The sequence below is a fragment of the Aphis gossypii genome, chromosome 2 (genome assembly GCF_020184175.1).
Source record: "Aphis gossypii isolate Hap1 chromosome 2, ASM2018417v2, whole genome shotgun sequence".
Lineage (NCBI taxonomy): Eukaryota > Metazoa > Arthropoda > Insecta > Hemiptera > Aphididae > Aphis > Aphis gossypii.
The window spans coordinates 49,170,685-49,193,340 of record NC_065531.1 but is presented as its reverse complement, the minus strand read 5'-3'; the positions used below and the strand labels follow the sequence as shown (position 1 = coordinate 49,193,340).

General features: G+C 24.6%; 2 protein-coding genes across 6 annotated transcripts; one reads left to right on the top strand and one right to left on the bottom strand.

Moving 5' to 3' along the window:
• The first annotated feature begins 18 nt into the window (after nucleotides 1-18).
• LOC114120484 (solute carrier family 2, facilitated glucose transporter member 1-like) lies at nucleotides 19-20,746 on the top strand. Of its 5 annotated transcripts, XM_050199640.1 has the most exons (15): nucleotides 19-418; nucleotides 5,841-5,875; nucleotides 6,194-6,353; nucleotides 7,265-7,346; nucleotides 14,375-14,472; nucleotides 14,573-14,677; nucleotides 14,804-14,964; nucleotides 17,593-17,717; nucleotides 17,828-17,968; nucleotides 18,105-18,242; nucleotides 18,352-18,527; nucleotides 19,407-19,625; nucleotides 19,711-19,813; nucleotides 19,906-20,074; nucleotides 20,202-20,746. In XM_050199640.1, the coding sequence occupies exons 4-15, from the start codon at nucleotides 7,313-7,315 to the stop codon at nucleotides 20,257-20,259; spliced, it is 1,527 nt and encodes a 508-aa protein (XP_050055597.1). In that variant the 5' UTR covers nucleotides 19-418; nucleotides 5,841-5,875; nucleotides 6,194-6,353; nucleotides 7,265-7,312; the 3' UTR covers nucleotides 20,260-20,746. The 5 variants fall into 5 exon arrangements, with proteins under 5 accessions (XP_050055597.1, XP_050055596.1, XP_050055598.1 ...); XM_050199639.1 differs by lacking the exons at nucleotides 5,841-5,875; nucleotides 6,194-6,353; nucleotides 7,265-7,346; XM_050199641.1 differs by lacking the exons at nucleotides 19-418; nucleotides 5,841-5,875; nucleotides 6,194-6,353; nucleotides 7,265-7,346 and adding an exon at nucleotides 439-626.
• Nucleotides 15,004-17,544, bottom strand: LOC114120485 (uncharacterized). Its single transcript, XM_027982403.2, has 4 exons — nucleotides 17,021-17,544; nucleotides 16,665-16,920; nucleotides 15,290-15,781; nucleotides 15,004-15,200 (listed from the first exon to the last, which is right to left on the bottom strand). Exons 1-4 carry the CDS (start codon nucleotides 17,263-17,265, stop codon nucleotides 15,018-15,020), a joined length of 1,176 nt encoding a protein of 391 aa, XP_027838204.2. The 5' UTR covers nucleotides 17,266-17,544; the 3' UTR covers nucleotides 15,004-15,017.
• Nucleotides 20,747-22,656: the final 1,910 nt, after the last annotated feature.

Here is a 22,656-nt window from a genome sequence, read left to right as displayed (position 1 = left end):
TTATCGCGTATAGGTTTATCAGTTTTCCGTTATCAACAATAACAATAACGATTAAAATTATTGAAAGATAGGTGGTAAAAGTCGGTCGGGTAGGATTTGTTGGAGTGTTTAGGACTTGAGAGTCACCCTCGGCTACATTAATTATTAACACTCATTTGAAATTTCTAATTTCTATTCAAATCTCCAGACAATCCAAACGGAGAACTGTCCTCGGAACAGTATCAAGTGACGCCGTTATTTAACGATAACCTATCATACTGACATCCGCTTTTTTTTTTTCAAAAAACGAATTATTACGATTTACCGTGAATTACATTATATGATATAGTGTTATTATAACATTTGTTTACTAATATTTGACGGGTTTCCATGGCGACCCATAATAGTATGAACGACGATGATCTGCGAAGTCTATTGGGTAAAGTAATATTACATTTTTCTGTATTACTTAGTTCACGTACTTAATCATAATAGTGTTAAACAAAACAGAAGTTTTTCACGGATAGTATATTTACATCTTTTAAACTACCTATACTTAAATATTTTTATTGTGACAAAATTAAAACTGATACTTATTGTTTTATTTAAATAATTTTGTTTTATCTATACTTTTATGTGTTTTTCGAGTAAGTAACTTGTTTTACTGTGTTTATTAATTTATAACACCTATATTATTTCTTTGCTTACGAACAATTTTTGCTGCAGTGGTGTCAATGAATTTCATACATTTACCATAGTAGGCTGTGTATAATGATATGCCGTATTTCAAATCAGAATTTTGGTTTTTTTTTTTGACTGAAAAATTTTGAAATTTATTTTGACTTTCAATTCACAGTATTTAGTAATTTAGGTTAGCATTAGTAATTTATTGATTTTTAATTACCGTGCTAAGTCGATGATTTCACAACTACCAGTCTTGCTAGTAAACGACAATTTATTTCCATTGTTCATAATTATTAATTATTATTATATATTATTATTAAATTATTATCTTTAAAACTAAATACTTATGAATCTCCACAAAAAAGTCTTTATCACAACAGTAGGTACGAAAAATTCTGCCATTACCCATTACTTAACCTCCGCCACAACCATCATCTCAATCACCTGATCTCAGAACTATCTGTTCCCAGTATTCCTGATGATCCCAGAAGGCGCCTAAAACGAACTTCTGTGTCTTGACCTATTGATTGATTAATCCTACCCACTCATGCCATGAAGAGCCATTACTGGATGGCTTCTTCACTCAATCACTCAAATCCTCAGCCTTTTTAAAGTGTAGCTAATTTATTTTATATTAACCTTTTAAATGTAATTTATTCTTATTGTTAAAGTATATTTACCTATAGATTATATGAATCTATATAGAAAAAAAAATAGAGATTAAAAAATCGTTTTATTCGTATTATAATTAATACTCTTTTTTATGATATTATATACATTTTCAACAATTTGTCAAAATATAATACCATTGATTATACCTAATATAATATACATAGTAGTTTACTATATATAATCAATGGTAATACCTATTGTTACATAAAAGTAGTTGTACCTATCCGTATTCCGTACACATTGCTTTATGTCGTACACCTATTAATTGCAGTGATTCGCAACTACGTATCTATATGTGATTATAATATATAGGTACACTCGTATGTGTTTTCTGAAGAGTTCTCCGTCTTACAAACATTCAACATATCAAATTTGCACAGGACCGGCTCAAGTATTTAAACACACTTAGAAAAATTTAATTTTTGTTGCCCTTTACAAGTATCAAATGTAGTTAAATGCCGCCCTAGGTGTGGGCCTATATCACCTACCCCTTAAGCCGGGCCTGAATTTGCGTTAAACAAAACCAATCGTGTGTTGTTAGCTTTAACATAAGATATTTTTCTATTATTAAAACTAAGATAAGAACATGATTTAGCTGTGTTCAGGCATTAGGTTTTTTCGATATTTCAATTTTTAAGCTATAGCAACGAGAAATTTAAACTTGAAATATTTACAATACCTACTCTTTCTTGCTAAGAAATAAAATATTGAAAAAATCTTAAGTCTAAACATAGATAATGTTCTTACAAATAACTTTGATGAAAGGAGAACTCTATTAATTAATGGTAAAAACAGACGATTGGTTCTAATGAACGCAAATTTGTTATGTTGTATAACTATACGATTGTAAGACGAAAACAACAAACTCTTAAAATTGGTTTAATAGTTTAAAATCAATGCTTTTACTCGCAGTATTATACATTTTAATATTTCATACAGACACGCCTCGATTTTATATAAACACATTTTAGGCCTTATAAAAGCTGTTCGTATATAACTCTTAATACAAACATATAACACATGTTTACAGTATTAACTATATGTATATATAATTTTATAAACGCAGTCACTTCATATCGCAGTATCATTTGCATAATGGTTTATGTCATTATATTTATTATCGGTTCAGAAATGATAAAAATATTAAAAATATGTACATTATGTAACTACATTGAAAACACGTTTTGTATATTAAAATTTATTTTAAATATTATTTTTTACTAGATACATATCAAGTAAAATTTATTATTGAAAAAATAATGTACTTCTAACTAAATTTAATTATATCAATTGTTGGATTATACAACAAAAAAACCCTCAAAATATAAATAGATTATAATTATTAAGAATTCAATTAGGTACATTACTTAACTATTTTTTTAAAATTTAAATTAATTTTAGTAAGACTTAATTACTTAAGATATATTTTAAATAACATTTTGAAACAGACTTTAAAATATCAAAGGAGGTTTTCAATATTTTTATTATATCACTGGGTCAATCAATTACGGTAGGTATACTTGAAATTACTGAAATTATGATTTAAAATTAAACTGTATAAAGATAAAAATATATCTTATTAAAGCAATTAGTCAATCTTCAATTTTTCATAGGAAGTCACATATTTTTAGTAAAATTTATTAATATTATGTTTTTAATATAATAGATATGATTTAGTATTATCTTGAAGATTTTGCTAAGAATATTTTTTTTATAATTTCATTGCATTAAATCAGTTGTACGTAAAAAGATTCTCAAAATTTGTTTTGAATCAATTTAAATGTGTAGGCCTAGCAATGGCGCCCTGGCCAATGCCTAGTTGACTTGACACGTAAATATGTATATCAATTGTGGTATTAGATCATTTTATAGAAGCCATGATTGATATTTATCGTTAGATTACAATTAAAGTTTTACATTTTTACTTGTTACTAATTAAAAATAATTATCAATAATTTTTGTAGTATAAATTGTCATACGTCTAAATCTATTTACATAAAATAGATAAATGTTCTCAAAGACAAAACAAAAACCCTTCGATGTTTATTGTTTCCAAGTGGACACGAGTTATTAGTAGATTAAAAAAGATTACAGTAAATTAAATTGTTCTACTATCCTACACACGTTTGTGTGCAAGTTCAACAAAAAATGCATGTTTAAATTTATGTTATAGGATTATGATGGAACTAAACTCATTTAAATTCGTTTTAAAAGATTGTTTAAAATGAGTTAGCTGTAACTTGTCATTAATACCTTTATAAATAATAATATAATACTTACATTATTAATCATATGATGATTATAGAAAAATGTTATAAAGAATGTAAATTATTTGAAAATAAATCATTGAACTCTCATGACATGAAACATTAAATATTAATAAATCTTTTAAATTTAATATTGATATGAAATTCAAAATTATAAAAATCGATTCCTACGTCATTCTATTATAATCACATAATAGGTATGTATATTGTACATCTTCGTGTTTTGATTTAGGTTACTGTTAAAAATATATTTTAAATATAGGTATTACATATTAATATATTATGATTAAAATAAAAATGTAAAATGTCGGAACTATTCTGTCTGTATCAAAGTATATTAGTGTATTACTAACAACTGACATAGGATTACAAGATTTTTACATTTAATTAAGCTTCTTTAAAATGAGATCTAAACACAACATATTAACATCGAACTTTATAAAATATGTGCAAAAATTAATTACGTGATCAATGTTTTTCTTGTAGATTAATATATTATATTATATGTATAAATATATCGTATATTTATAGTGATTGAGTTATTAAGGAAATAACTAATTAAACTTTCAAATGTGTAAAGTAAGTTATATTGTGTGTCTACTGTCTAAGAATATTGTATATAGTCCATTACATTATTATATTTATAAATATTAACACGATATTATTATTATAAAAAGTATTTGACAATCATTAAATCATCTAGGTCAAATATATTGTGTTTGTTTTATATTTAGGTATTACAAATGGTATTACTCTAAAATTAGTTTTATTTTAAATGTAATAAATATGTAGCAATTATTCTGTATTTGCTTTTTTTCTACCTATTTAAAATATATTATAAATTCAGTTTTTTTCAAACTTTTTATCGTACTTAATAGTAATAAAAAAAAAAATGCATAGGTATTGTAGGTACCTATATAATAAATGTGCATATTTATATTTAACATCCGTAACTATAAATTTCGTTTGTGAAAATAATGGACGCATACATGATACATCTATGATAAATACTAAATAATAAACATGAATATGACGTGTAAATAAACGTAGGAACAAAATATAAATACTTATAAAATGTATGTATCATGTGTATATAAGCTATGAACTATAAAACGGTTTTAACCAGCTTACTTGCCTTAACTTATAACCTATTGTTTATTAAATTCTTTGAAACTATTCCTAAATTATACTTGAAAAATATTATGGCTTTTTAGAACTATTTACAGAAATATGAAATTTTCGCTTTTTTATAGTTTTTTTTTCAAGTTAATCACGATAACTGATAAAAATTTTATTTATATGTAATAAACATAAATCATGTAATGATTTTAATGCATAAGATCCCTCTTATATTATATTTATAGCAATAAAAAATTATCGAAAATAACTGTGCATAATTTTTTTTTTAAATATTTAAAGGTAAAACTTTGATAAAATTAAACGATTAAACGATATATTCTAATATTTACGGTATTTCTCTATGAAATGGTTTGTTATTATGTTGAAATTCAAAAAATATAAATCGTAGGTAGGTACTTTAAAGTGTTCGTAATTTGTTATTTTTTATACCTAGTTAATGACTTTTTTAAAATATTTATTAATTTTCAAGGTATTATTATACTACAAATCTTATCACCTCATTACACAGTACGCGGTATTAGCTAGCTTATGAGTATATAATTTATAGTTAGTAAAGAACAAATAGTAATATTTTATGAAATTATATCATGATATTACATGTATACGATTTGCATTTGGCTAAAAATTAATTAAACATTCAGTATTACTATAATAAGCAATCCCTATTACTTAATATACCTATTGATAAATCATACAATATCCTATGTACAATATTTTACAAACTTATAGGTATACCAGTTTTGTGTTACATTCTCTAACGATAAAAAATATTTAAAAATTAAGGTTATTGTAATTAAGGAAAATATTATAATTTATAATATCAAAAATATTTTGATTTAAGACCGTAATCAAATCAAATTTTTGGAGTAGGGTTGACCTTAACATTCTCCATGATGGATACGGCTTTATTTTGATGGAAGATATTCTTTTTGAATATTTTAAAATAACTACTAAGGAATAGTTTACTTTTCTCCTATAAATATAGTTTTTACTATGTATATACTATATATGTATAACCCCTTCCAAAAATAAATTCTAGTTACACTACTGTACCTATATTACAAACTACACTCATCTATATTTGTCTTTTATACGTAGCTGACAATATTATGTACAACGTTGCTGTGTACCGGGTACGTCATTACATCTGGTTTTAAATATCATATAAATAAACATACATCCATACTTATACGTAGTACCCACTTACAGATTCCCAGAAAATATACAAGATGAATACTTAATTATTTTCCATTTGCATAATATTATTACTTATTTACCTATCTATTCCCTATTGCATTGGTTTTCATGTTAATTATTGTTTGGGTATTAAACACATTATTAGTACCTAATAGATGTCTAAAATATGTATATGTGTAGATTTTCAATATTTAGGTAGCTAAATTAGCTTTACAGACATTGTTAATTGATGTATTGAATAATTTAATTTTTAGTCTTTAAGGAAGCATATTGGATAAGTCACGGTGAAACTGATAAAATAAAATACATTACTGAGCCATAATGTCGACGTTTTGTGCTGATGGTCTTATTCCAGCAAGATTTTTATGTCTCGTTGCTCATTTTATAATGCTCATCATGGCTTTAAATCATAGGGTAAGACATTAAAAAAAAAAAACATTTTATCGTATTAGGTATCTATATAATTTGGAACTGTAGCGTTGACTTTATTTCTTGATACCAAAATTGTTCAATAACTGTGCATAAAAACACAATTAATATTTCTACAATAATTACTAAATTTAAAGTACTTACTACTTACCCATCCTCTCATTAGGTTTTTTTTCTACATTGAATTATGATAGATCTAAGGTATAAGCGTACTGTTTTTTATATTTATTATTAATATAGTACGTAAATACTGTAGCGTACCGCATTGTGCCTAACCACTGACGTATAGTTCACTCTTGTCTGAATCTGTTGAAGATATATGCGGATTATTAGATAAACTCGATCCTCACAATTATTGACGTACATTGTCTCAGACACAATTAAACTTTTTGTTCAAGGTCTGCAAAAAAGAAAAATACGAATGTGACGTCATAAGCAATTTGTAATTTTTTTTTTTTTGGAAATCATAATTATATGACTTTTGAAATTTCAAACTAATCTGGCTGTTTTGATTAGTAGTTGAAAATATAATTATATGCATAGGTATGTAATAATAGTCCAGTGTTTCGAAGTTATGTTGTATAATTGCACACAATATGTTGTAGCTATTACTCCAAGCCAATAGTTAAAATTTGTAAGCAATAATTTTTTATAACACTTGTATTACCTATACCTATTATATAGATTACGGCAGACACTTTTTTGGGTATAGGTATGTTTTTAATGAAAACATTTTAATTTAACACTAAAACATATCTAATAATCTGTAACCTATTCTCTATTCCGGTATTACGCAGGACTATTCGTAATTGTTTAGGACGTTTAGGTAATAATTTTGTCAACGCTACATTGCAATTTTACATTACGTGTAAAATATTAACGGTTTAATGTAATAGTTACAATTACTTAGGAGCAAAACGTAAAAGCCTGTCTACCATACGACTATGACAACGACCTTTACATGGAACAAGACAAAAGGTAAATTCAAAAAACTGCTTGTACTTACCAACAAGAAAATATTTGTAGATAATATAGTTATAGACTATATTTGTAGTTTTTGTACCTAATACGTTAATTATTGATGCACTTTTTTGTATCCTATATTTTTTCACTATAAACATTAAAATGTTGAATTTAATGTATTTGCCTGCACGGTATTAGATCACGCCTCATCATTATATTGTGTTATTTTATTATAATGGCTCGCCAATAACAGGATTCTACTGAAAAAAAAACGTGCATGCATTTCAGTTACGTTTGGCACATAAAAAGATTAAAAAGACCTTCAATTATAAATATCTTTTAAAATGTATTGAAACATAATATTTAATAGTTATTAATTTTATGTTTTTTTAAGTTGTAAAAAATGTTTTAACACTAAACTGAAGGGAAGTACCTGTAACTATCGATTAATCGTTCGTTTTATGATAGGTACATTTTAAATAAACAGATTCTAACTCTAATGTTTCAAAAATTTGAAAAATAGGCAAATCTAAAAGATGCAGTAATCCAAATAGATTTGAAAATAATTTATTATCACATCACTAATATAGTGGTATAATAATTAAACTAATTATAGAGACATATATTTTCTTTTAGACCCAATGCAATAATAATCATTAAAACAATCACGATAGTATACATCTCACGTATACGTCCTTTATTAGATACCTATATGATTGAGTTTGTTGATTGCGTTTGTCAGTTGTGTGTCACACTATATAATATAATTATAATGATACGTACATTTAAAAATTAATTTTTAAGTTTAAATTTCATTAAAATTGGTTTTAATGTACTCCTATAGTTCTATGTAATTCTAATTAATCTATAATTTGAACGAGAGTTTGTAATTTACACCACCGTAGGTAGTCTAAATTAATGTTTGTAATTTACACCAAAATTAGTATCTGTATGTATTCGATTATTTTTTCGGTATCCTCGTTGATACTGTTACGGTCAACTAGTCTCAATGACTTGAATGACATTAATAATTTTTCGGGATTTTTTTTATTATTCGCTACTTTATATGGTAATCATAACATAGTTTTACGTCTCATCTGTCGTAATCGTGTTATTATACTCATACATAGGTAAGAAGTAAATAGAATTAGTTATAGAAGTATTTTGCCAAAAATAATAGATTTATAACATAATTAAATATTAATATAATCTATGATATTATGATATTATATTTCAATGGCCAATACAACAACAACTTATTTTTTAATTGTTATGTATATTCTTATTAAATAATACACTATCTATTTACAATTTTTACAATAAGCAAGTTAGACATTTACAAAAATAACACGAAATAACGCGAGTTACGTGTAGAGGAAGAAACCCATTAGTAATACCTCTTTTACTAAGTAATTTAATAGGTGTCTGTGCGTTTATATGTATTATATTTTTATATACTCGTATATATATATATATTTGTATACTATATGTATTAAATTGTTTATTACTAGGTAGTTGTAAATCAATAAAACGTACTGTTGGGCGGTATAAAATATAAATAGGTTAGTGAAATAAACTCTCATAATCTAAAATGGAATATCCTATATGTTATTAACTTCTCATAAATTATATATCTCAGCATTTTATATTTTGTTAATGCATGTGTTATCGAAATAAAAATCGGTTTGAATTTTGGTGTAAATTACGGTTCAAATTGTCTATTACTTGAAATGGTACAAATTACATATGTTTTATGTACTTGGTGTAAATTAACTATAACCATCTGATTGACTGTTTTTTTTCAACCCTATTCGAATTAACGAAACCCTACTATAAGTACGTACTTATATCAGTAACGTACTCGTAAATATACTTTTAAATGTTATTAACGTATTATGATTTATATGAATTCAGATGAATTTATTATATGATGCATACCACATTACTATGGTTTGTTAATTTATTTAAGATTATGTATCATTTTGTTTATTTTTTGATCTTTCCTTCATAAATAATAAACTGATAAAATATTATAAAACTATTTTTTAGTGCGCACTGGTTTTTTTATTATTCAATGTCACTAATTTTACACATATAACACGTTATATTGAATATGATTAAATAAAATGCTTGATTTTTTGTATTTTAAATTTATAAATATATAGGTAATTGATTCTTTACATTCATAGGTTGATGATTGGTTACACACTTTCAATTGGTTTCATTGGTATCGAAATGTTTGGATTTATGAGTGGTATAACAATGTTTTCTCCAACAAATGGTTTTATTTGTATCCTTTTCTTTATATTTTGTGTATATTTTTAAATCAATAAAATACTTAACAGATCTGTTTTTTCTTAACTTATCTGACCTCAGCTATGATTTGCCATGGCTTGGCTACCGTGATGATGTTTTATTTCCTTCAAGACTTATGGAGTTGTGAGATGTTTTGGTCCGTGTTTTTTTTATGCAGCATATTGCCGTGTTCGATCGAACTAATTATGATAGGCTATTCTTTTATAATGAAAAAATGAAAACATTTTTATGAAAATTATATTTGAATTATTCATATGTATCTAATATGTAAATTTATTTGAATAGTTTTAATTATAATATGACTTATTTATAATTATATAGATATTCTATTAATAACATATTAATTTTAATGTATATTTATTCTTTATTATTAATTTATCATACTAATTAGGTATTTAGCGTATAATTAAAAATCGAAGTCCTAACTATAATATTTTGTTTTATGCATTATTTTTTGTATTCAAAAGCTAAAAAATGTATGATTAAAATAAATATTACTGTTATAATACGCATTCTTTCATTATTAGGTGCCTACTAAAATGTATGGTCGGACAAATGATTTATTGAATTGCGCACACCAATTGTGCTTGGTAATTAAAACATTTTGAAATAATCCAAAGAGTGTTTCACGCATTTAAATTATGATTTGTTTATTATACAAATATATGTATATCTATGCGCAATTCACTGTAAATAAAATTGTTGTATTATTATTAAAAATATAATAAAATATTTTTGACTATAATAATTAGGTAATAATAATGAAGTAGGTAACACTGTTGTAACAATTATTACTATTTTGCATTAAATTCACGGATTAGTAAGTTAATAAATAAATAAATTGTAGCAAGAAATATATTAATTATGGATTGTTACTTATAGGCCATGGCCTAGAAATAAAATATTACATTTAATTATTTATTAATTAAATTATTATTTTTATCATTGTTTAATCCACTTCAATTGGCAATTGGCACTCTTAAACAATACGCATTAATCATTTCATGAGGACAGTAGTGGCAAATTCATTGTCTTCTATGTACTCTTAATTTATGTTTGAATTTATAGTTAATAGTTATAGTTATCTAATTATTGACAGTTATTGTTTTTTCATCAAAATCTTTCTCTAATATCAATTATTTTAGTTAATCTGATAATTGGACACACGCTGTTATATCAACTTTAAATGACATGTAAGTGTAAATGTTAATGTAAATACATCATAGTTTGATTTTTGTTAAAGATTTAATTATAATAAAATACATTATTCATTTATAACAGCATACATTTTGATAATTATTGTATTATGATACTTTTTTATCGCTTTGTTATAACTTATAAACAATAACTATACGTAATAAAGTACACAAACATTTTATTGCTGTAACTAGTGTACCTATGATATATCTATCTTAATAGATACTAATTATGTTCTAAAATTATTGTCTAAATTTTTTATAAAATAGACGTGGATACAAAGTTAAATGCTAATATCCATTAAAGTTCAAAAATAATGGCTCTTGTTTTCTTATCATTGGGTAGATATAATTGTTTTAATCTTTTTAAAATGAATTTATATTTGTGGATATGCATAGCGTTTTGGTATAATCTCCATAGACTTGATTATAGCTTATATCTTATATATCGAGTCGCACCAGTGAAATATTCATAATATTTTCACTTTTATCGATGAGTTATTCGTTTTTCGATAATTTCCATTTTCAACCCCTTTTCATATCTTAATTTAAGTATTTTTTTTTCTTAAATAATTTATTATATTTTTGAAAGACATGAGGATGATTGAATTTAATGAGCAGTTTCATGTTGCGTAGGTAATTTTATTATTAATATAAATTATCTAATGAAAATACAGTTAATAATTTCATTTTGTAATTGGTCTACTTTTTAATGAACATTTTTAACATAAAATATAAATCATCTATAATTATGATGTATATTGTTCATGGAAGTTTATGTTTCAGTATGATTTTTAATTCATCCGTTATTTACTAGGTACACAAATTGTTAAAGTGATACATATCATTGTAATTAAAAAAAAAATAATAAAATGATGACGATTGTAATATTTTGACAAAATTGGAAATCTATTTTGATCACCTAAGAATAGAGTGAGTTTTTAACCTACCTATAGAAAGTTTCAACATTTCTCTGATATTAATTATTATTATTTATATTTTACATTCCGCGGCAGGTTTCACTGATCTAAGTTAAAAAAAGAAGAATTTTTCATAATATAGTTTAATATAATTAGTGAGTAGTGAATCTTGTATAGTAGGTAATGTAATCACATTTTAAACATATTCTGAAGATTAATACCACAGAATAGAATAGAATAGAATACTGATAAGTAATAATACCATACCATGAATTTTAATGGACGTATTTATAGATACATTTGTCTGTATACATTTTTATTATTTATATAAACTGGTAATCATAGTTGAATAGTTGATTTTTTTTTAAATATTATGCAAATGTATATTTATTGTGGCTTACGGCTTACTGTTTACATATTAATACATGTATTGTCTACTTGCGACATTTACCTATAATTAGTGTCTATAAACTTATAACACTTGCGGTTTTATTTTTCCTGTATTGTATATTTGTATATTAAAATATCTTTTAATAATATTTTCTTAAAATTATTATTTTTAAAAGGTCTAAATAAATAATATAAGGTTATATAAGTTATAGATACTGTTATAAGAGTTTTACAAATATTCATAAGTTTCTATTTTTTCTTTATATTAACTTTGTGATTATTACTTAATGATCGATACTTACTAAAAATAAAAAAAAATACAACGAGTAGTATTTATCAGAATCATAGGCTTTTTTTATTAAGAATTGGCATATTACCTGCAATAGTATCAAGTATCAACGTTTATATAATAATGTAAATTTACTCTACTAGCTAATGGAACGATAAAATAAATACCTAAGTGTTAACCATGTACATACGTCTTAAACTAACCTATGCTGTAATAGCGTACTTAAACTTCGTTGAGTGAGAATGACGAGTGTGATCCTGAAATCCAATGACGCACACACGGGTTACCAAGTAATGCTATTTCAGCATGTGTTCTAGAGAGGAGGGGGAGTAAATTATTGGTATAATGTGAAAGTTTATGTAAATTATAATAATTAATTTATGTGGACTATCAAATTTATTTAATGATTTATTTAAATATTTAATGGCAAAGACGTAAAAAGTGTAAACCTTTTATGTACTTATGTTTTATATTTTTTAATGAATTTAGTAAGAACCTATGTATATCTACTATATTGTTGATTATTGCCAGCCGGCAATAACCGGCCATCAAACTATTTAAGGTTTAAGTAGGTACTCAATACTTTTTTAAACTTAGTTTTAAATGTTTTAAACAAATAATCATATGAATATGTGTTGAGCGCAGTGATACATTTTTTTAGATATAGGTATACAAAATATGATGGTCGAATAGATGGATATTTTTGTTATCAAATATTTTACTCTCAAAATGTCTGCGTGTAACACTGCAATAACTCAACCAGTATCATTTTCGTAATCGATACCTGTATAAAAATTAATTTAAATATTGTATTATTGTAGCAATACACCAGATGTACTTAATAAATTGTCCTTTTCAGTAGGTAAACTAGTAAACACCAAGACAAATCCTTGTGGTCTGTCATAATTATGGATTAGATTTCCTGATACTATTTTAGAAATTAAAAATATAATATTGAAAGAATATAAAATTATTTTATTCAAACAATTTATACGATATAGGTACCTACTGTTGTACGAAACATGTAGTCAGACATATCATGTACACAAACTACTATATAAAATAATTATAAACTATAATATTATTATTATTATTTATACTCGTAATAACTAATAACAACTTCACCATCACCACTCGCTACCAAGCATAGAGCATTGATGCTCATACAGTCGTAAAAGTTAATACTTAATTTTAATATATAGGTAATAGGTATATTAAAATGTGTATATCTATAAAAAAAATATTTTATATGAGGATAATGTACATATTTACATAATTATATCTACATTAAATGTTGAAAATATTTTTTAAATAATAAAAGGTTTATTGTCATTATTATATTTTTATGACTATATTACAATGATTATTATACTACTTATGACCAAATTATTTGTCCTCTATTAATTTTTGGCTTGGTAAAATAAAATTCCCGGCCTGAAATATTGACCTAGTTTGCCTCTGGTAAACTTAGTTCATTTCATTTGAGTGCGCTAATATTATAGATGGGTAATTTACTATGAAATGCTCACGTTGAACTTATTATTATTATAAAATATAAATTATGCTTGACTATTTAATTACATTATTCATTGTTTAATTTTTTTTTAAAAATAAACTTTAAATAACGCCGATTAAAAATATATACAAGGTAGAGTAAGTAACAATATATTATAAAATAAAAACAAATATTTTTTAAAAGTAGAAACATTTTCTAAAATTATAATATGAAAAAATTGATACATAATATATTAATAAATTCATTGAAAATTACATGATATTTTTATGTATATTATGACACCCAATATTTATTTATTTTAATACTATTTTTAAGCTAATGTATTGTTACCTACTATATAATAGTCTATTACTGGCATTACTTTTAAAAATATTATATGATATATTAAAAAAATCATGTATTCGTGTACTTTTTAGGCACATCTAATATGGAAAATGAAATTATGGTAAATAAGGATGACTATAATCAGAAAAATCCAAATTATTTACCAGATGATCAAGAACATATCAACAAAGTAATAAATATTTAATTGATAATTTACTTATAACATATACCTATATACATATTACATAAGTATATATATTTTAGTATTCTTTTTTGTTTGTTTGTTTTAGAAAACTAAAGTTTCATGGGTTCTAATAGTAACAACAATAAGTACTAGTTTAGGTTGTTCAATTCCTGCCGGATACAACACCGGAGTCGTAAATTCTCCTGCAGAAGTTAGTACTTATTCCAGTTTAATTTGACTTTTTAACATTTTTATTTAAGTTCTTATGTTTAATATTAAATTAAATAAGACAAAAATTATCAAACTATAACAAAAAAAAAAAAATTGAAACTTATAGATATTGAAACAATGGTGCAATGAAACTATCGTGTATCGCTATGATGTACATTTTTCACCTGCTCAACTAGATGGTCTTTGGTCTATATTGGTTTCCGTATTCTTGATTGGTGGCATAGTCGGTGGTATAGCTGGTGGTAAATTAGCGAATTCATTGGGCAGGTAAGTTATTTTAAATACCACATTTTTAGAGTTGTGTAATATAAATCGGTCAGTTAATTTTTATTCTGCTGTGGAGGTACAGATTTTCCAACTATAGGTGAGAGCATTATACTTGCACCATAACATCCTACCGTGTTAACTACGTAATCTTCAAAGTTACTCTCTAATTTCCACAAAACACCATCATTGTCAACATCTATATGTGTTATTGTACGGCAGTCTACACTTTTCTTTACCTAAAATTAATATTATCTTTAATACTGGCATTGCTATAATTAAATATTATAAATAATGTAATTATGTACGACTGCTAGTATGAATTTACTATTTTCATGTTTTCTTCTAAAAAACTTTCTTTTGTGTCCCAACTATATAAATGGTTCAATCCTTTTATTCGGAAGTACATTACTGACCCATATGCAGCGCCTAAAACAACCATTTTGCAAGGCTTTCGTCCAACATCGATTATACATTTTGGATTTATCTTTTTTTGTAAGTCTTTGGTGCGTACTTTAAACATATCTGAGCTCGACAAATAGGTGAAATATATGTAATTGGAATTAAAATTTTCTATCAAAACTAGGTAAAACACATCTTCTGTAGAAAAATCTGTGCACGTTGTAGTTGAAGAATATGGCAATTTTACTCGGTAGCCTTCGTTAACTTGTACGTTCCACACAATAATTGAACGAGTTCCTCCGTCTCCGATATAAATAATTGGTTTATCATTGTTTACATTATCATATTCAACAACTATGTATTGTAGTCGACTGCGCGTGCGACATATTAACGGTCTTAGTGGTATTCTATGTACTATCTATAATAATTCAAAAATAACCATAACTTTGTATTGAATCTTTCAGATTAAAACTTGAATTGTAATTTTACGTAAAAATGGTTTTTTTTTATTTTTTAGACATTTCGATAAGTAAATATTTAACATTCAAATAAGAGTGCGTTATAGGTACAATAGGTACTATAATACGTTTACATAACATTAAAAAACATATATTTTCTTTATGAAAAAATACATCTATAGATAGTGTAATAATGAAAGTAAACTGCATTGTATTGGTGCTTATCGCTGATGTCATAGTATGTTGACATAAACAAAGAAAATAAATATGAGTGTAAAAAATTGAAAGTGATATTTTTTATGAGTATGGTGTAAACAATTATGATTGGTTATTTGTTATGCTCTGTATTTGTGTAAGATTTTTAAATAACAATTAAGAGCTGGAATAAAAATATAATCATAAAACGTATTCTGTTGTATTGATTAGGACTGTATTTGACTTACGTTTAATTTTTACATTAATTTTTCTCCCAACACTCAGATAATTGATAAACCTAGTTACATGATAATATGATATAGGTTTTATAACCATGTTTTAATCAAACATTAACTAACCAAGACAGTAACATGTTTTAATTGAATAATTAATTGTAATCATAAATATTAAAATAGTATTGCCGTATTGGTAAACATTTCGATGCTTTGTGGATGTGGAACATTAGGGGAATGTGACGTTATGAGATCTTTTATAATAATAAATAAATCTAATACTTTCAAAAAAAAATAAACTGACTCAAATAAGTGATCTTTGGGAACATTATGAACGACGGGTGATCTATCTATAGATATCTTTAATATCTGTGACACAATAGTTATATATTATTTATGTTATTTAGTAATTTACTCGTCCATCTCCATAGTCAATCCCTAATATTTTAGCTTCGGATTCTCTCTTAGGAGTTTCTTCTAAAGTATTTATAATTCCTATATCCAATACCCAAACTATACCGTTTTGACCCATGTATATGTCTATGGCATTTACAATGGATTTATTTTCGTCTGCGGTATTCTTCTCTAAACTAGGAAACGGTCGCACATAGTTGAAACATTGATCTTTATCGTTGAGCATTAATTGACTCAACGTGAATGGCACACCTTCCCTAAATCATTTTAGACTTTATAGATTTCCATTATAATGTCCCCATAATTTTATATTTTTTTTCAACAGCTTATTTAAAAAATATAAAAAATAATTTTTACTTGTAACGTGGTGAAACTAAAATCACTTGATTTCCACAAATTTGAAACCTTGTGAAAATTATATTTTTTGGTATACAGCGTTTATCGTGTAAATAATTGGCTTCCACTTTTTTATTTGGCCAATCAATATAATGTCCATTCAACATGTATGGTTTTAAAATAGCTGTAACATTTTGTACAACATTTTCAGAAAAAACATAGATATTGGTATAACACATTATAAATAAACCAAAATAAAGTTTCATAATATTATTATTAATTTCAATATAAAATACATGCTAATTGAACACATCGTTTTTTATATATTTTGAAAAATATTATGATTACTTTATGTTGCTTTGGTTACATGGATTATATTAATCTGATTAACTAAATTTCCAACGATGTTATTAAAAAATGTTTATTTGAATCTTAGTTACATATTATATAATAATATTACGGTATCTATTATAGGTATACCTTATAAAAATTAGTAGTGAATTTGGGCACATGTAAACTGTGAATCACCCGTTAATTTATAATAAAAAATTCCCGTATACATAGTATATAATTTGTTGTTTTTTTTTTTCCAGGAAAGGAACTATAAAACTTATATACCTGATTAATTTAGTATCTGGTATCCTCTTTTTTAGCTCTAAATCATTAGCTCAGGTAGAATTATTTTTCATTGCAAGAATTTTATCTGGTCTATCCGCTGGTAAGAATTGTTATTAGTTGTTTTAAATATTATTTCGCATATTATATCAATATGTTTTTAATTGATTATAATATTTAAATTTAAACCAAATTATTAAATATTTGTTCTAGGCATTACAATGGCAATGGTACCAATGTATTTATTAGAGTTATCGCCTTCCGATAAAAGTGGTGTATTTGGTGTGATATTTACAGTAGGTTTGAACTTTGGTGTGGTGTTATCTCAGTTTTTAGGCTTGGAAAATATTTTAGGTTGGTAAATATTTTGATTATCAAGATATAATATATAGGAATGAGTTCAATGATATTTATTTTATATTTTCAGTTATTTATTAGGATTACAATAATACATTTAAATAATTAATAGGATTCATATTATATTTTTTAGGAAATGAATCATTGTGGCATTACTTATTTAGTCTATATGGAATTTTAGTATTATTAGCACTTCCTACATTAAAATTCGTTCCCGAGAGTCCTAAATACTTATATACTGTATGCAATGAACACAACAAGGCATTATCAGGTATCATCTATTATTTAAATGTTAACCATTGGGCTAAAACTATTAATTTGTAAAATATAAACAAGATATTTTTTAAAATGTGATTTTATAAACTGTTCTTCATTTTTAGAATTAAGCAATCTAAGAGGAATGCCAATTTCTGACATAAGCTGGGAATTAGAAAATTTGCTCGTTTCTCCTGAAAGGTGGACATTGAAAAGGGTTATCAATGAACCTTACAGTCGTAAAGCCATTATAATAACTTGTATAGTAATGTTGGGACAACAACTTTCTGGAATTAACGCCGTAATAATTTACTATTACATAAAATATATTAGTGCGACTAAGAGGAGAAGAAATTCGATACATTAGATCCCTTTCAGTGTTATAGAAATGTTTATTTTCCATAATTTTTTAACCTTTTTAATCTTTCCCTCCCTACTTAAACTTCGTTAAATGTAAATGGCACGGATTTTTTAACATAGTTATTTAGATTTTTTTGACCAAATATAAAATTCAGTTCAAAATTATATCCAATATAATGACTATTTTATTTTCTGTAACTAACTGCAACAATATATTATATAAAAAAGAAAATCATTGTTTTACAGTGAGAAAATTATATTCAACATTTATGTATTGAAAATTAAAAAGTAGACTATATGAATCTTGCAGAATCTATTGTCGTAAATTTTATAAAATTCGGTTGAAAACTATTTATTTTATTAAAGTTCGGTTAGTCCGTTTCAGGACTTTAATTTTATATACATATATTATGTATAGTTAATATTTTGTTACCTAATGATATTTAACCCTGCTAATACCTATTTGAGTTTTTCTTGCCAAATCTAAAATACTAGTTTACAATTTTAAAAATTAGCTATTTCATTTTCTGTAATCTATAGCAACATTATAAATAATCAAAAAAAAAAATATATATATATTAAATATTCGTTTTTTGTGAGCCAATAAATCCTTGTAAGGTGAGCCATTTTTTAAAATACCAAATTGAGTTGCACATTCTCAGGTATTATATAGGACTTCTTGTAGTCATATGTACCGAATCTCAGGAAAACAGGATCGCGATTGATTTGGCTGTGGATCGCATCACTTACACATAATATACACACAACTATTGCCTTTTATTAATACATATTTAATAATTGTATTTAAATAATTGTATAGGTGTTTTATTATTCTACGTCGATCTTCAGAAACGCAGGCATGAGCACAGCTGATGCACAATATGGAAATTTAGGTGCGGGAATAATTAACTTTATTGTAACTATTCTATCAACTACATTTATTGACAATTTTGGACGCAAAACATTGCTAATATTTAGCAGTGCTGTTTGTGTATTTATGCTCACGGCATTAATGATTTCAATGCAGTTATCATCCATTGTAAGAATTTAAATTATATACAAGTTATTGGCTTACTGCAGATAATTCAATATTATATATTGATGTTTAAAATAAATGTGTTTAGGGTACAATACCTGGAATATCTTATTTTTTGATAGTATTCGTTATTGGTTATGTTTTATTTTATGGATTTGGATTAGGACCAATCCCATTCTTTATTGGATCTGGTAAGTTATATGTATATATATATATAATTTATATATATGTCATTCAAATTTTAAATATTACGAATTATAATTCGATTGTTACTTCTTTTTAGAATTAACCGATGTTGGACCTAGACCTATTATAATGTCAGCAATGAGTGTTGCTAATTGGTCTGGAAATTTTTTAGTTGGACTTACATTTCCTTTCGTCAACCTTATTCTCAAACAATACTCTTTTCTTCCATTCATCGTTTTCACCATATTTTTGATTATATTTACATGGTTAGTATTTAAAATTGATCTGTTTATATTATTTTATTAAATATTGATTCTAAAATTATACATCTATTCATAAATATTATAATATATGTTATTCTAATGTTATGTATAATTTACATAATCTGTACAGGAAAGTAGTTCCAGAAACAAAACCATCTCTTAATCAAGAGAGTACCGATAGTGAATAAGATTTTAATGATTTTATTGATTTTACTTATATATTAAATTAAAAGTTATTATTAACTATTAACTGTTATTGTATATTATAAACATATAGATCGTATACAATAATAGATTCGAATTTAACTGATGTAATATAAATTTATATGGAATTTGTTATGTTAATTTATTAACATTTATAAAATTTATTTATTTAAATTTGATACATTTAATTTAATATATTATTATTATTATTATATAAATATTTTTAATATAAGTTTTAATACAAGTATACGAGGCATACTATAGTTGATAATAATTATCCTGACGAAGCTCCCCTTTTATATTACTTTAATACTTACCTTTAAGTATATGTATTGGTTTAAACAAAAAATAACTGAAAAACAGTAATAAAAACTAAAAATAAACTTTATTGCCATTAAAAAAAAACTACAAAAATATATATTTTAATAGTATTATTATTTTTTTTTATATTTATATTACAACATAGTCTATTTGTTTATACAATATTATTAATTATATATATTTTACATAAAAAGTTCCTTAAATAATATTAACCTATTTATTTAATCTTAAAATTATTTCTGTGTAATTTTGAAGTAATATTGCTTATATTTATATATATTTATATATTAATACTATGTTTACTTGAAATATGTAATTGGTGAATTATAATAAAATATTGTTATGCAAAAAAATTGTTATTTTGCTAGTTGGTTATTTATATTGGTTTTACAATATTATATAATATCATATTTTGGTGCAGTAAAAATGCACAACTTTGAAGGTGGTTTTAGTTTTCAAATTTGATTTAGCTAGTAACTTGAGGTTAACTCTTAGTGCTTTAAAAAATAATTAAGAAAAAAATTTATGTAAAAACACATTTTACACAAATACAATTCTGGATAAAAATCGATTTTATTTTTTTCTTATAATACTTAACAATGAATAATAATAGAATTAAAATGTTTACCAAATATTTATATTAGTACAATAAAATTGTACTATTTATATAATTGCAATATTTAGATTTTTTTGATTTATATTTGATGTTTATCAGTAAAAAGCTTGACCCAAATTATTTTTCCTTATAGCTATTTAAAAACATTCAAAATAAACATCCACAATTTTTTTTTTTAACAATTATTTAATCATTAAATTTTGACAAGATCATCAGAATTTCAAAAATTACAAGCTGATTCGTAAATAAAAATAACATTTAAAAATGTAACTGTTCATATAAACAATATATAAGTTTATATAGAACATAGATATTACATTTGTAGACATTTGAAATTCAAAATTTTGACGAAATTAATATTTAAATGAAAGATATATTTAGTTATTTTTTAACTCATAGTTATTTATAATATATTATCATATTTACTAATAGATATTAATAGCAAAATTTATATATTTTTGAACAATTTTCACGATCTTTATTTAAATAAATACGTTTTGAATAAAAAATTATTTATCTATAATTTACTGCATATAATTATACTAAAAATGTTTATACAAACTATATAATTTGATTTCTTAACAATTTTTAAGTACCTATATAGTCAAAAGTTGACTCATATCTCTCAAATAGTTAAATATATTATAATTCGAAATATTTTCCTAGGAACAACTAGCAAGTTCCCCGGTTTTTAAATATTAATATAGGTACTTAATAAACAATAGTCTATGTTATTTTAAAGTAGGTTAAATAGTTACAAATTTAACTATAGTGTCAATGCGTGTTGAGCAAAATTGTTTAAAATGGAAATCAAATTGTATAAAACAATATATTTAAACGTTAAACGGGTAATGGAACATGTTGGTATACAACAGTTTAGGAACATCGTCAAGTCAAAGGAACAAATGATATTATTAAATAATAATGTTAATTTTATGTTCTATATATGTATACTAAGCTAACATAGTATAATATGTAGTCAGTCGGATGCACAGGCACAGCAGTGGCCACCATAATTTTATTATAATTATAATCATATAGGTCGATTTACTTGACGGCACCCTGGCATGTATTAAACACTAACAGTAATATTAATTTACCCTTGAAAACTTTGTTGTAGTACTACATACATGCGGACATGATACAAAATATGTATTTAGAGTTTAGACTAAAAAAACTAGGATGTAAAATATACCTACACGGAAATAACAATTTTTTTTTTACAAAAAAAAAACCTAACATCTTATATAATGTATATAGAAAATATATATGATTCAATAAAATAATAATGGTAAAAAACATATTATAATATCTTAAATGTATCATTATATAATGTATAACGTTCGTTATTTGTATGTATACCTTAATACCTACCTAACTATTCACGTGTTTTTCGATTTGCATTGCTCAAATGCATACGTTTAATAGCATATGGTCAAACGCG

Excerpts from the sequence above, each read along its gene's own strand:
- LOC114120484 (XM_050199639.1), top strand. The coding sequence starts at position 370 with ATGGCGACCCATAATAGTATGAACGACGATGATCTGCGAAGTCTATTG. Across the intron at positions 419-14,374 it reads TGATCTGCGAAGTCTATTGG|GCACATCTAATATGGAAAAT; the intron begins GTAAAGTAATAT and ends TGTACTTTTTAG. Across the intron at positions 18,243-18,351 it reads ACACAACAAGGCATTATCAG|AATTAAGCAATCTAAGAGGA; the intron begins GTATCATCTATT and ends CTTCATTTTTAG.
- LOC114120485 (XM_027982403.2), bottom strand. The coding sequence starts at position 17,265 with ATGAAACTTTATTTTGGTTTATTTATAATGTGTTATACCAATATCTAT. Across the intron at positions 15,782-16,664 it reads TTGACTATGGAGATGGACGA|ATAGTACATAGAATACCACT; the intron begins GTAAATTACTAA and ends GAATTATTATAG. Across the intron at positions 15,201-15,289 it reads TAGAAGAAAACATGAAAATA|GTAAAGAAAAGTGTAGACTG; the intron begins GTAAATTCATAC and ends TATTAATTTTAG.